This window comes from Macadamia integrifolia, chromosome 6, assembly GCF_013358625.1.
Source record: "Macadamia integrifolia cultivar HAES 741 chromosome 6, SCU_Mint_v3, whole genome shotgun sequence".
NCBI classification, from domain to species: domain Eukaryota; kingdom Viridiplantae; phylum Streptophyta; class Magnoliopsida; order Proteales; family Proteaceae; genus Macadamia; species Macadamia integrifolia.
The window spans coordinates 14,837,791-14,852,872 of NC_056562.1; the positions used below are offsets into that span (position 1 = coordinate 14,837,791).

The 15,082-nt window shown below is 38.2% G+C and overlaps 2 protein-coding genes across 2 annotated transcripts; both read right to left on the reverse strand.

Moving 5' to 3' along the window:
- Window positions 1–374: 374 nt before the first annotated feature.
- Window positions 375–6,619, reverse strand: LOC122081356 (exonuclease V, chloroplastic-like). Its single transcript, XM_042648445.1, has 7 exons — window positions 6,109–6,619; window positions 5,024–5,128; window positions 4,044–4,165; window positions 3,341–3,490; window positions 3,035–3,188; window positions 1,561–1,637; window positions 375–971 (listed from the first exon to the last, which is right to left on the reverse strand). Exons 1-7 carry the CDS (start codon window positions 6,487–6,489, stop codon window positions 758–760), a joined length of 1,203 nt encoding a protein of 400 aa, XP_042504379.1. The 5' UTR covers window positions 6,490–6,619; the 3' UTR covers window positions 375–757.
- A 3,342-nt stretch (window positions 6,620–9,961) lies between these two features.
- LOC122082563 (protein IQ-DOMAIN 3-like) lies at window positions 9,962–14,707 on the reverse strand. Its single transcript, XM_042650212.1, has 6 exons — window positions 14,543–14,707; window positions 13,838–13,941; window positions 13,403–13,738; window positions 12,475–12,696; window positions 11,429–11,548; window positions 9,962–11,084 (listed from the first exon to the last, which is right to left on the reverse strand). Exons 2-6 carry the CDS (start codon window positions 13,910–13,912, stop codon window positions 10,356–10,358), a joined length of 1,482 nt encoding a protein of 493 aa, XP_042506146.1. The 5' UTR covers window positions 13,913–13,941; window positions 14,543–14,707; the 3' UTR covers window positions 9,962–10,355.
- Window positions 14,708–15,082: the final 375 nt, after the last annotated feature.

The following is a 15,082-nucleotide window of genomic DNA, read 5'->3' on the forward strand; positions in this document are numbered from 1 at the left end:
GGGAAGGTTCTCAAAGTCGTCCCAAGAGGGGAGAGGGGAGAGGGTCTCTCCTTCCATGAAATAAATTTGATGCCCTTTTATGTCTGAAATTGTTTTCGTTGCACCTCATTGGTGTGCTCCTCTATGTGCTACTTACGCAAAGAATCCTCTCCTTAAAAGAAAAAAATCTTCTGCCGCGGGTGTGGCGGAGCGGAGAGGATCCGATAGCCAACATGGCATCGAGGCATGTGCCGATGTCGTCTCGGCCGTCCGATGCTCGCCGCACGGCCGCACCTAAGGCAGAGGATCATCGCCCCTCCTTAAATATGTGCTGCAGTGATCATCGAGAAAAATGATACTCTTTCATCTAATATATAGGAAACACTCTGCAGAAGTAGAAAATACGTTTATATTTCTTGGAATGAATTTGGTAAATTTGGAATGAAAAATAAATGTATAGTTCATTAAGCATCCATTTTACAACAATGAACGAATCAATAACTGTGTTTAAGGGGGAAAAAATTATTAAATAGAGCATGGAAGCTCTGCCAACAACAATGGCATGCTATATACATATGGCTACTACACACAAATAAGATGTACAGGATCCGTTATTTCTTGGGGTGCCCCAGGTAATGATCAGCCCAATCCAAGTGAATTGCTGTAGGAATTTGGGTGATTCCATGCTCTCTCACTTCTGCATTAAGTGGCTACATACAGCTACAACTTCTTGTAGGCTGATTGAACCAGGATAGGAGTATAACATCGCTGCTAAATTCTAGCTGGAACTACTATTGGTGCTTGTATTTGTTGGACAAACAGAAGCAAACTTACAAATCCGACACTTCCAGCGCTCCTCTGCTGGGACATATCTGGCTTCTCGGTTTCCCATCCAGAACTCAAGACAGCACTGGATCTGACTCTTAAGCCAATCAGACTCATAAGCAAACTGATCTTCACCTAGCAATGAATGATCTCCTTGGAGTTCATATCTGCAACAAATAAGAAACAGAACGTTGAACCCAAATATGTGGAGAGATGATCTAAAAAGTAGAACAGGACTATGACCAGTAAAGGCTCATACCAAATACCCAAGAGGTTTTTCACAACCACACAAATTTATGGCCAAGCATCCAAATGCAAAAAAAATCATCAAACTTAATTACCCTTGCTGAATATTAAAAGCAAAAAAAATTGAACAACCCCTTTTTCAACCAAATGGAAAGATGGGGCAGCAGCCAATTGTTACCCACACATCCAGCCATCTCATAAGCAACCTCCTGAGGTGGCCATGTATAAACTATCCATGACTGCATAAAGCCCATACTATGTTTTACACTATATTTTTACCATGGACAACAGCCACTGTAATACTAATTCTTTGAAAGAACAAGAGAAGTGGCTTCTTCAGCTGCCATATGTAACATTGGTGCTCTTTGCAAAATGTTTCTCAAGACCATAGCTAAAACCTTTCCTATCCTAAAACTGAAATATTTTCATCCTCCATGGACTTGTTTGTAGCTAGGAGAGGTCCAATTAATAACATAGTCTTTAGTTCTAAGCATTTAGATTTCTAATCACCTCAACAGAAGCTGGTCGTGTGCAGGAGGCAGCAAGCAACATGCATTTCTAAAGCACGTAACTAGATCTTCAAGGGTCTGCACATTCAAATGAAACAAACTAAAGTCAGAATATCATCATAAACTCGAAAGTGATAATGTCTACGAGAGGATTTTACCCTTGATGTCCAAATTTTTTTTTCTGTAGTGATCCATTACATTAAGTAGGAAAGCTTTGGGGTGGACCATAGCAAGAATACCATCTTTTGTAAAAACAGCTCATTAAAGACTAGAGTATTCTATTCTATCCAAATGTGTTCTTCAATCTTCTGTCAAAAACATGTCTCACACTATTTGACACCATATTCTCAACATTCTCTCAGGGACATTTTTCCATGCCAACAAAAGGCACTCCAGATTGCAAAACATATACCAGTTGACATTTCTTGTTTTGCTCCTCGAGCCTTTAACACATTACATCATAGCACATTGCACCAAGAATATGGCTGACTACACAAAACGAAAAATTCAAACCATCAAGTTTTGGTGTCAACAGGAGCCCTATGCTAAGACACGAAAAAGAGAAGCAGAGTATGTGGGGGAACAATTAAGGGCTCATGTCTCATGAAGATACTGCAATCACTTAGGAAGATTAAAGGGTTATGTATGGACTAGGGTGCTAATTCATGAACTGCACTGACAATCTAATCGGTTCTCCAAGTTCTAGGTTGACTAACACATGCCCAGTTAAATCCATGTTGGATTTGCTTCAAACTTGCCTGACCCAAAAGAACTAGCCCTCAAGAAGAGGAAGAAGGAAGGGAAAGGAGAAGATTTCCCAGGTTAAGTTGGAGTAATCCCACTATAGGCTAAATCCATGTTTTGTCTAGGTTGAGCACCTCTCAAATTGAAGCAGCTGAAATAAGGAAAAGTAGGAGCAAATATGGACAAAGGAAACAAAATGTTTCATGAGCAACGAGGGACAAAAGATAGAGCTAGAGAGAACACAGTGTCCTTCCAGTTTATCTGAAGAAGCTGGGTACTCAGTAACTAGGCATAAACTTAACAAAATTATACTAGAGAAAGAATACATCAGCTTCATCATCTTCAAATGCTTCTTTTACCAGGGAGACGACCACTAAGTCATTGAAGAGGACCATCCAGTCAATGGACATCTTTCAAATGGGAACAGCCTAAGAATTTGACCAACTGAAACTGAATAACTTAAGCTTCTGATCTACACTAACATATAGATAATAACTATGCTTGAAGGTAGTTGGCAGTAAAGAAGTACAAATATCATGAAATTATGGTGTCCAGTCATATGTCAGTCATATCCCTTCCAAGTAGTCACCAACTAACACAATGAGGCAGATGGATCGGCCAATAGGGCAAATACATGGAGTAAACAGTCACTATCAATGAGAAAAGGTATTAAGGTGTCACAAGAAACATAGATCAATGGATAAATACAGTCAAGGAGAAAATTCAATTACCTTCACAGGGAAACCGGAGCTGGTAGCATGCTCTATGATATCTTCAGACAAAACGTGATGAGGATTCAATCCAAAGAAATCAAAGAAACGGTCTGCAGGGAAGCTGTCGGCAACTATATTATCCCACAAATACTTGTAGCACATTAACTGAAGTCTGCCACCCAAAAAGAACAAAAAAGTTAATAATTCAAGAACTCTCAAACTGAAAGGAAAAAGCTTTAGTTCAGATTAAATAATGCTGTCAAAAATCTATCCTGCTATATTAGCAAACAATTTATTGACAGAACAAATGGAAAATAAATGTACCTTCCATTTCTTTGTTGTGGTTCAGAGGGAAGTGTAGCTTTAACACGAGTTTTTGTGTCCACCAATGAGGGGGTCCTGATTTCTTCTGTTAAAGGCATTCGAAGTTCATCAATCGCCCCGACCATCCAGACACCATCTACAAGTCCTACTCTGAAATAATGTTAAGATTATAATCCATTAACAAGCATGCTATGTGCAAAGTTGTTTCCAAGGAAAATCAAAATTAATTGTGGTGCAAGTCAAAGGCCTACCAATTTATTGAAATGTAGGAAACAGGGGAAAACAACAGGGAGCAAAACTCTTAGAGAAAAGAGAATTTACAAATCTTATTTCCCCCCGTGAAAAGAGAAATTACAAATTTTATAAGCTTCCCCTCCAAAATAAGTCTCCACATATGAATAAGATGCTCTCCATCCCTACACACATCTATAACAAAATCAAATATTTGGATGCAAGTAAATCCAAGCCACCAGACCATACCCCAAAACCATGAATAAAAGGAATACTATATCAAGAATCCATTAGAAAACAAAGACTTTGTGGGACATAATATCTTATATCCTCCGTTTCATGTCCAACCATACTACCTCAACCAATTCTGATGGTCCTTGGGGGGGGGGGGGGTGTGATGCACAAAACTAGGAACAATTCACACTGACAATAAAAGGAAGAAACTAGAATTATCTCAATTACCCAAACTTACAGTGGCAGCTCACGTGTTAGTCCTTCAAATAATAGTTGATTTGAACCTACAATAAAATTCATGAGCTTCAGACCCCAGGCATCTTCAACCGCTTTTACTTGAACTTTTATTTTTTTGATGACCTGTGGTCCAATATTGTAGTGTTAGGACAACAAATCCTATGCTATAAATATGCATAAAAGGGAGTTCAGTGGCCTAGAAATGCATTATCTGTAACAAGTTAGTACTCTTAACACAGTGTAGAGATCAAATAAACAAGCATTTAGTAATGGTACTTTATTTTCCTGAGGGTTATATTTCCTGCATAAACCCTAGAAGAGAAACTTAAAAGATTTACTATTGCTCATGCTGAAAGTGAAGAAAATTGTGGATTTGAGACATGGATTGGACCATATGTTGGTCTTAGAAATGGATAAAAGATATTCAAGAAAACTTAGGGAGGCCCAATGAGCTGATAGATCAATATGATGATGTTGAATTACGAAAAAACTAAATATGCTCTAGGAATAGTAGTATCAGTAACCAAGAAAGCTTAAGAATAAATACAATCAATAACTAATTATGCGATAATTGTGCCTCTACTTTTTTTTCTTCATGAATGATAGTGGTGCTATGTAGCATTTGTAAGAAAGCTCATACAGAAACGAATGAATGAAGATTGAATTACACCAAACAAGCAAATTCTAGATGTGATTGTAGCCCTTCATGGTATGGTACTACCATGTAGAATCATAAACGACCCCGGTTTATATTTTTAATAAGATTCTACTTCACTTGATTAGAATCATAAATTTTTTTGACAAAAAGCATTTTGTAGATTACGAATAATATGATACGTATGACTAAGTGTGAGCTAAATTACAGAGTGTTTCTAAAACAAGGTCTCATCATTAGAGCTTGAAGAAAAAAGCAAAAGAGTGAATAGTTATGAAGATAGAAAGACAAGAGGATAAACAATTGGTTTACAGATTGAATCTTACCTCTTCTTCCAGTTTAGTGTGCCGATCACTACCAGCTTTCATAGCTTTAGTTCTTCTAGGTTTTCCATAGAGAAGAGTAAATTCCATTTGCTTTTCACACCACTCCTAGTATCAATAATAGGAAACAAAGAACAATGGGGTTAGGTTGAAGTTTTAAGAACTGAAAGAACAAATATTAGACTTGAATAACCAACCAATGCTAGAATTTAGTATCTGTATGAATACAAACTATTCAAGTGTTGCAACTAGCAAGTACTTTTATGTCGATTTCATTATGTTGGGAATAATGGAAAACCAAGAGGGAGAGCCGGCAGGGGGGATGGATTGGAAAGAATAAACAAAAATCAAGAATGGGACCTCTTAAAGCTTGGGTTTGGGAAACTGTGTCAGACAAGTTATAATATGTGCATTAGATGTTACAACTAAACAAATACAAGGTCATATTTGAGGAATTCAGGTTCCACCACATGAACAGAACCGAAATGCTTCCTGTAGAAACACAACCCTAAAACAATGCAGAAAATAATGGAAAAACAGAACAAACAATGCACACGGATTTTACGAGATTCGGCAAGATTGCCGACTTCCTCGGTGAGATGAGATTCTGCTTTACTATCAATGGAGAATAGGGTTATTGCGCTCTTCCTCACACCTCTTAGTATTGCTTGCATTACAGAAAAAGTAACATTCGCTATAAATATATAGCGAAAAACCCTAATCCGAAAGTACACAATCGCCCTCAAATAAAAAATTCGAGTAGGCGGTACGCCCCCCCGCTGCCCGCTAACTGGCTAGCGAGACCTCCATTCTGCCTATTGAGGCGCTGCACCACCAGTACTCCCTGGATTAAACTATGACAGAATACAAGACATCGTATAACACTTCCTTATTCGTCTTGGGTCACTCCCGAATCTTGCAACAAGAGGCTTGAAAATTACAAAATATTTTTACAAGTTCAAACAACTAAAACATTCCTTCAGGATCAACATCCTATCAGTCGGCAGTCGGACCAATCTCACCAAAATAAAACGATAACAATCAAATACGAAAGAAGTAAAATATTCATAAGGAGAAAATTTTCACACCGAAGCAGTGAGATCAGTGATGGCTAGTCCTCTTCTTCTCCGAAATCGGTCCAACAACGACTGGGGTACTATGCTTTTCTTCTGGGTAGCGCCTGAATCTTCAATGTCACGAACCGTATTGCCCTCCGAACATCCTGACAATCTCCTTTTCGAGTGAAAGCTAATGGATGAAACAGAAGAGAAGAGCGACAATCGAGATTGGGAGGAGGAGGAAGAAGCAGAAGAAGAGATGAAAGAAGAGGGAAGAGAGGAACGAGTAGCAGTAAAAGCAGCTTCAATGAGAGCCATCTCTTCTTCGCTCACGATCTCAATTGGGATTTCAGGAACGTTGTAGGGAGAAGATTTGATCGGTGAATCTATGATATGATCGCTTGGGTTCATACTTGGATTTATTGGAAAACTAACCGTTAAAACCTGCCAGGCCAAAGCCTTCGGCTTCGGTTGGAAGGAAGAACCCTTGACCCTGAAATTTTAATTTGCTTTTGCTTTCTGTTCAACCAAGATTGCTGCCCTTTCCGGGTAAGGCGGTAAGACGTCCTCTTTATTCCCGTTAGTAATATAAATCAATTTGGACCGTCCGATCAAGTTACCATTAAACCATTTTAAATTTTGAAATGATTACCCACTTTTGGTTTCTTTTACAAAATTGAAAAAAAGTTGGTTATCAAAAATACTCAAAATTAGGTTTGAATTTACAAAATTATTCAGACAAAGTTTCAGTTAACAAAAATACTCAAAATTAGGTTTGGGTTTACAAAACTACCCAAAATATGATTCTTCATCTTCCACATATAAGCATGTATTTTTTTATTACTAAAACTTTGAGTGGGTAGTTTTGTAAACTCAATCTCAATTTTAGGTATTTTTGTTAACTTAAACTTTAAGTGGGTAATTTTGTAAAGGAAAATTTAATTGTGAGTAATTTTGTTAACTGAAACTTTTGGTGGGTAATTTTGTAAAAGGAAACCTATAAATGAGTAATCATGTAATTTTTTCTTATATTTTCCCGTGACAGCAAACCATTTTAAATTTGAATGCATCGCTTCGCCACACCCACAAGTGTAATTAATTAGGTAAAGGTTTCCAGGATGTCAATGCATGGAAGAATCTACACGCCACACTAAATAATTATTTAAGAATGATCTACACCACACGGTACCACGTGGGTCTCTTTCTCTGCTTCTCAAATAAGGGGTGACGACATTTTTTCACATGGAAGAGAGAGAAAGACACATGGGAGTAATGATATAGACCATGAGTCAAAAATCTTTTTCCTTAATAATAAAGAAGAAAGTTAAGAGGTTTTTTGCCAGATTGTGTGGCCCATGCAATAACTCAGAGACCAATGGAAATGCATGGAGGGGCATCCAAAGGAAGGGGCAAGGTGGTCTATCTTACTTGAGAGGCTGTAGTGGGCATTGGCAGCATTGTTCTTTCTCCTAAAATAATAATAATGGATAAAGAATGGTGCTAGGCTGCACAATAGACACTAGCGACTCCTTTTATGTATGTGTTTTTTTTTTTTTTTCAAGCTGAAGGGCTTATTGACTGTTGTAGACTCACATAGGTGTCAGCTACAGACCCAAGACCACACTTTTTTTTTTCTTGGTAAAGGACCTAAGACCACACTCTCAATATATTATATCAGGTAAATAAACAAAGGGGAAAGGTTCTCTCTGAGGCCCTGATTACTAATTTGAGCAAAAGAGGGTTCCCCATGTGGAAACTTCAAACAAGGTGAAATTTTGTAGGGGGAGAGAGAGAGAGAGAGAGAGAGGGCCTCAGTTTTTTTATGTCTTGTGGATTCTTTCGCACACCGGCACTGTGGGAATACTCACAAAATTCACATTGTTAGTATGTGTTTAGAAAGAGAGGCATGGAGCACCATGTATATAGGCATTATACATGCCAGAGATGAGAGAATATTAGGTTTTGGTGGGATATCAATTATATACAAGGGTTCTACCAAATATATATATATATACACACACAAGGGGTCCACATATTAAATGAGGATAAAGGGTGAATGGTCGTCTATTAGGTGGTTGAAAGATCGATTTATCTCATTTGTTTATTAAAAATTGAAAATATATATTTAACAATGGAATGTGATGTTTATGGAAATCACAATACAAATTTGAAATATTTATTTTTATAAAAATTTTAATATAAATTATTTTTATATTAAAATAATTACATACATGTAGGATATACAAGAGATGCATGTCAATATAAAGGGATTTTTAATTGAATTAGACTTTAAATTTGAAGCATGGCTAATCTAGATCATGTTTTTCTATCCATATATTGTAATGGTGGACAAATCATCTGTCCTTATGACAATAATAATTTGTCTATTTTATATCAATATCATTTTTGAATATTTAAGTCACTTTTCTTATATTTTTGTGCAAAAAATAAAATATGATTGTATAATATATATTTTTTAAATTGAAATCTGTTAAGAGGACATAAAAAATCTCAACATTAAAAATGGGATGAGTTGGCCAAGTGTCAAATATAGGCTTCTAATGTGTATTGTCCACCCCATAAGTATTCCACACTTACCCTTATATTTTAAAGGGTGTGAAATTATTCAAAATTATACATTATATAAGGGAAAAAAAAATCATCTATTAACATTATTGTTTCCATCTCTCTTTCCTTTTCAATTTTGAACCCAATTCTCAAAGATTATATTTAAGCTAGTACTTCAACATTCATAATAACATATAAACATTGGTACGTTTTATGGAAAAAGTGCCCCACACAGTTAATTTATCATACTTTTTCACAAATTTTTTTATTATTATTTATTTATTTATTTATTATTATTATTATTATTTTCCTTTACAACTAAGGGTGCAAGTTTGGACTTATCGGCTCGAGCTTGCCCTGGCTCACCTTGAGCCTGAATAGGGCTTAGGCTGTGATACCGTGGCCTTGGCAGGTTCATGGCTGATATTTCTGGCCCTAAGTCAAGGTCGGGCTAGGTCCAGGCCCAACTAAAGGGACTCAGGGTTGGGCTGGGTTTTCAAAAGCCTAACCTAATCTGATCCTGGTGAATGATACCATTCTTTATGCTATCATTGGTATGGCCTGAAAAATTCCCCTCACACTGGCGGCATTGGAAGCCCTTTCCCATTTTTTTTATTATCAACAAACACACACGTACACGTCATGAATATCAATCTTGTTCAAAGGCTCTTGCGTGTGGGATGGTAGGTAATGTTATTCTTCGAAAGTCCACACAGGGTCCAGCGTGTGGGCTGGGGGAGGAATTTGTATTTGCTTCTGGACTTGGGAACTTAGAAAGGCTTTCTGGTAAGCAACCAGAATGTCTTCAAATGTATAGTTTGATCCAAAGTCTTAGATTCCCCTGCTCAATGTATGGTTGCATCAGCAGATTCCAAAGCCAATGAAAGAACAATTCAAGTTTTCCAATAAAGCAGTTTCCAGTGGTTCCCTTTCTATTGGAGAGTCGAGTCCAAAACCATGTCTTTAAGTTGAGAGAGCTCCCCAAATATATGAAGGAACCAAGGAACCAAGGATCAGAACAAACCGATGTGAGACTATGACTCTTTTAACTCTCAATATTGCAACACTTCGAGAAAAAATGAACAGTGGGGAGTGAGTGGAGACTGTTTTTAGTTTGTAGAGAGACTTGTATTGTTCTCTGGAAATCTTTTCAAGGATTCAGATCACATCCGCCCACCCCCAAACAGAGTCCTATATCTTTCTCCCTTCTTTCCCCACTAGATCAAACAAAATGTGATCATCTAAATATTGTATAAGAAAGGGAAAAAAAAAATGGAGAAGAAAAGGAAAGAAAGAAAGAAAATTCAACAAAGTATTGACAAACACAAAAGTGTCCACTAACACAACAATTACAAGTGGATTTTCTTCCATCCGGCGAAAATAACAAAAGAAAAATGAAAATGGAAAATCACAAACATTCATTTGGAGTTGCAATCAGTACAATGAATTGGCTTCTTCGTGTCTGATCTTGTAAGCACCAATCAGAATCCCAGCCAAGGCCTGGGAACTAAGAGAAAGAAACAAAGACACAATCTTCATAACAAGGCAACTGAACAAATCATAATTGGACCCCAAGAGACTAAATTCACCCAAACCAAATCTCACTAAGTAACAAATAAGAGCTCTGAAAATGGTACAAGACGACTGCAACCCACTTTTCTCTTTGAATGCTTTCAACCCATTAAGTGCTGTCTTTTGCTCCCTTTCGATCAGGTGCTAGGCCACCTTCCACCACCATTGCTTGCAACTTGCTGTATACCCAAGTCCTTAATGGAGCTGCTGTCTATCTTGGGTGGACCTGAATGCCGCCTAGGACCAGCTGGGGAAGCTGAGAAAGACAGCCGTTTCTTCGCGGACCCTGCCAATCCTTTCTCTGGGGTTCCAATCTTCTCTATCCCCAATGGGCTATGCAGCCGGGCTTTGGCCCTTGCGGACTCAGTGGGTGCCATGTAGCTTGGGACAGCTGGAGAACTTGCCAGGCTCTCGTCATCCCTCACTGATGAACCTGCAACACTATGCCGCCGAGGCCGCTCTGACTGCACGCTCAACATGCTCCTTGAATCATCGTCGTGGATCCACATATTCCCTCTTGGACTTGCTGGCTTCAATTTCCCAGCAACCGATGAAGAAGATGCTGCTTTGGAAGGGGGAGTTGAAGGAGATAGGCGACTGGGAGGGCGGCTGGCTTTTTGGGCTGTAGGTGAAGGCCTCTCTGCATTGAGTTCGCGGCGGGCATAAGCTTTGATGATTTCTCCTCCTGCAACACTGCGGCTCACACTCTTTACTGAACCATGGTCATTAAATTCTTTGTCCGTCATGCTTCTACTCTCCCATGGGCGGGCTGCCATCCATCGCTCTAACCAACTCCACCCCCAGTGAGGATTGTTAGGGTCCATGAAAGTTGCGGTCCCAGATCGTGAAGAATTCTTCCACATTTGCTGCAGAGCCATTGCATAGCAGGTTAATCTCATAATATTGTACATTTGAAGGCTGTGGAACTCGTGATCTGACTAGTCCAAGATTAAAAACATGGCTTATAAAGCCATGCCATTTTATAAAAAGAACATTTCTCTTCTTCATTTATAAATAATAAGGACTCAGCAAGTTGAATGTAGGGCTAAGCAGACCAGCGACTGCAAAAAATTAAATAACATGAAGCCGGGTCTGGAACCTCTTAAGCAGCTGAATAACAAGCTGAACCCACAAGCATACTATGGTCCATACAAACACAGGGTAAAAAGAGAAGAAAACACAGAAAAGAAGGAAGGGAAGCAGGGTTTACCTGGTGAGTGAATGCATATGCGAGTGCTCTTTCTCTTCTCATGGCAGCCTCTTGCTTGTTCAGAAGATTTGCTTCAATCTGTTCCTTAGATTGCGCACTGTCATCCCATTCCTCATCTATCTGTACAGGTTCAGAAACACATTTTCCTTTTATTAAAACAGTAACAGTGTATTGTTTATAGAACTAGTAACTGTCCATTTCCCAATGGAAATGACAGATTAAAATTTTAAAACATGACAAAGAAGATTTTTTTTTTTTGGGGGGGGGGGGGGGGGTGTGTGGGGCATGCAACTTTTCTAGATCCAATCAGACTCTTGCAATACAACATATGGATAAGAAGAAAGTTGCAAGGATATGAATCGTATCCCCATCTGAAAATAAACAGATCAAGGATCCCGATTAAGAATCTCAGTCAGAATGATCTCGAAAGGGACTACTGTAAATTTAGAATCTGATCTGATCAAGCATGCACTCAGCCAAGATCCAACCAATCTAACACCCGATATGGATGGTACATAACAGCCACATCCATGTGACTCCCATGTACAGAAAACCACATACACTGACTTTTTTCTGCAATGATTAATTTAATTCTAGTAATGGATAAAAATGTTGCACAAATTTTATTCACAACCACCATCAAATATGAAAGGAGTTGAATACATTGACAACAGCAGAAAAAAATTTCTGTTTTCACAAGCTGCTTTCAAACATGTCTCCAGCATGTCAATTTTATTAATTTAGACAAAACAAATTCCTGACAATGGTTGAAGTGTTACAGAAAAAAGACAAGTGATGGAAAGCTCAGTCCAACAGCTAATCATGTCATTGTTCATCTTTTGTGGGATAAATGAGGAAAATAAAAGTACTAATGCAAATGGTCATTCCAAGAGAGCCAAAGCCATTGCCCAAAATTATCAATAGATTACCAGCTGAATAATTTAGAGGACAAAAATGTGCATTCAAACTAATTTAAAACACACAACTAAATCTGTCAGTTAAATATCGGTGTAATTAGGTAAAGTAAAATAAAGCAGGGGACTCACAGCAGCTCTTGCCAAATCCCTCTCATGTTTTTGCTGGAGCTGCCTTTGAAGAGCCTGGTTCTCCTCTGACATCCTGATCCTCCTTGTACGGATCTGAGACTGCACACGAGCCAGGGTCTGCATACACCGTAAGGTGGATGTGGCTTGGCGTTTGACAGCATGTCCATCAATCAGCGACTTTAACCTAACCAACCCTCTCAATGCCCGCAAAGCTCTCCTTGCCTGTAGATTTATTGAACCACATGTGAGACACATGTACCCACACCTTATTATTGCCCAAAAAAAAAAAAAAACCTCTCTTTCTCCTATTTCTTCTTGCATTTTCTTTGTTAAAATGTGAAGATAAGTAGAAATGGAAAAAAAATTGCCCAAGACAGCTTTTTTCGTTTTGTAATCTCCCCCCCCCCCAAAAAAAAAAAAAAAAAAAACGCACACACACACTTTGCCTTCACTCTTTTATTTGGTGATTCCAAGCAGAAATAAAAATTAAAAACAAAAATCTAAACTTTAATAAGCACTTAGGAAATGATTTATAAGATAATATCTCTCGTTTAAATAAGAAAATAGATCTCAAAGTTGGCAACCATTCAAGAGGTTCTGAATTTTTTTCATGAACAGCTACTGTGGCTTTTAGAAATGAAAAGGATTCTAAACAAACTTCATGAATTTTCCTCCTACAGAAGCAAAGTATGTCATTTCTTAGAATTTAGAATATCCAAGGCTTTGACTATTATCGAAATTATATCTAAAAGGGCCTTGAAGCAGCTTAAAATATTCACACAAATGATGAAAATAGTGCATAAACTTATAATTAGCTCACAAGACAGACCCGCCAGGAATTCTACAAAATATGATAATTATTTGGGAAAAAAAATAAAACAGAAATGGGAATGGACAATATAGGAGTTAATTGAAACAGGGCTAATACCAAGTATCCTCGGAATGCCGTTTGAATCTTGATAGCAGCCACTTCCTCCTTTGATTTACCAGAGAAACGAACAGCAGTGGTTAGACGAACAACCTCTGCCGCAGCCTGAGCAGCAGCAACAGCAGCCTCCGCGGCCACTGCAGACGCCAGTGCAACAGAATAAGAGTGTTTGTTCTGTTCATTCTCAGCTTCAATAAGTTTGACTTCCTCAGGAGGCGGCTGAGGATGAGAAGGTGGAGGAGAAGTAGAAGCAGCAGGAGGTGCAGTGTCGGTCACCACGGAGGAAACAGTGGGATCCTGGTGCTTCTGTTTTCCAAACCATTTCTTCTTCGATTTCTAGTGAGAGGGGTTAAAAAAAGGCAGAAATCCAATTTCATCAGAAGACCACGCAACATACTATGAATTCGACAATGGAAAAGGCAAAGTCTTCCAAACCTTATCTTTCTTCTCCTTGGAATCAGGACTGAAAGCTTTCTTCACTGCAACAAACCAGTTGCCTTTCTTCCCCATCTCCTAATCATTCCCCAAGCGATCTTTGACTGGAAAAACCCATGAAATCGCAATTATAAATCAGATCAAAGACACCACCCTTCTCATACTTATCGTAAATCCATTTGCAGCAGCATATCATTTATAATCCCGTGAAAGAAAGATTAGATATTGTTTCAGACAAAAATAAAATTATACAACCGCTTCTTTGTATCTGAAACAAATACCAAACTCTCAAGAGCAATTTAAAAGCTCAAACACGGATCCGACAGAAAAGCGACCTTGAAATCCATTAGCAATCATTCCTATTAAGGATGGGGAGAGGGATCGAATAATTGTCCCTGCCCAACGAACAAAAGGTGCCATACCCAAATGCAGAAATTGCAAAATCCACAAGAAAATTCAAGAACCCAGAACCAGATTTCTGAGACGTAAAACTCTTCTAAGATCTACAACCACCACAATAATAAACCCAGAAAGGAATTGGACAAAATCCAAAGAAAACGAGGAAAAACCTTGAAACCATTAATTCAAGAGGAGATCTCAAGACCCGAAAACGGAAAAATGAGTCTCATTAAAAAAAAATAAATAAATAAAACAGATAAATGAAGTTTCTATTTCAAGTTGAAGGCAAAGAGAAAACGGAAATACCTGTTCATGAAGTTCGCCGGATCTCAGTGAAAAAAAAAAATCTGTCTTCTTTCTCTGTTCTCTCTCTCTCTCTCTCTCTCTCTGCTGTCTTTCTGTGGATCTATCCACGTTTCGCTCCACAAACCCAGAAAGAAAGAAAGATTAGAGCTTTCCGTCCTCTCTTTGTAAGAGAAAAGAACAGATCTCGCCAATGAAAGTTTCAACGACCAGAAAATTACAGAATAACAGCTGGTTTTCCTGTGGGCTCCACGCTAATCAGTAAGAAATTACTAACAAATCAACTCTCTCTCTCTCTCTGTCAAAAACACCAAACGATATTCTCTGTCACTCTCTTTATCTCTCTCGTGATCCTGTGTACTTTTCCTGAGATTGGATAGGAAAATTAATTAGTTAGTAAGACTTTCAATAATCACAATTAGCTTATAATTATTCTGTTTTGAGGGTATGGATTCAATCTCATTAGAAAATAGATGTTATAATTTTTGTTTTTCACTGCAAGCCATATTCAATTCTCTTAACTTCCAAGAACAGTTAGAATAA

Coding starts and splice junctions, on each gene's coding strand:
- LOC122082563 (XM_042650212.1), bottom strand. CDS start 13,912: ATGGGGAAGAAAGGCAACTGGTTTGTTGCAGTGAAGAAAGCTTTCAGT. Junction 12,697..13,402: donor CGGCATTCCGAGGATACTTG/GTATTAGCCCTG, acceptor ATAAATCTACAG/GCAAGGAGAGCTTTGCGGGC. Junction 11,549..12,474: donor GGGATTTGGCAAGAGCTGCT/GTGAGTCCCCTG, acceptor GAACCTGTACAG/ATAGATGAGGAATGGGATGA.
- LOC122081356 (XM_042648445.1), bottom strand. CDS start 6,489: ATGAACCCAAGCGATCATATCATAGATTCACCGATCAAATCTTCTCCC. Junction 5,129..6,108: donor TCACTGATCTCACTGCTTCG/GTGTGAAAATTT, acceptor TATTGATACTAG/GAGTGGTGTGAAAAGCAAAT. Junction 4,166..5,023: donor ACACTAAACTGGAAGAAGAG/GTAAGATTCAAT, acceptor ATTGGACCACAG/GTCATCAAAAAAATAAAAGT.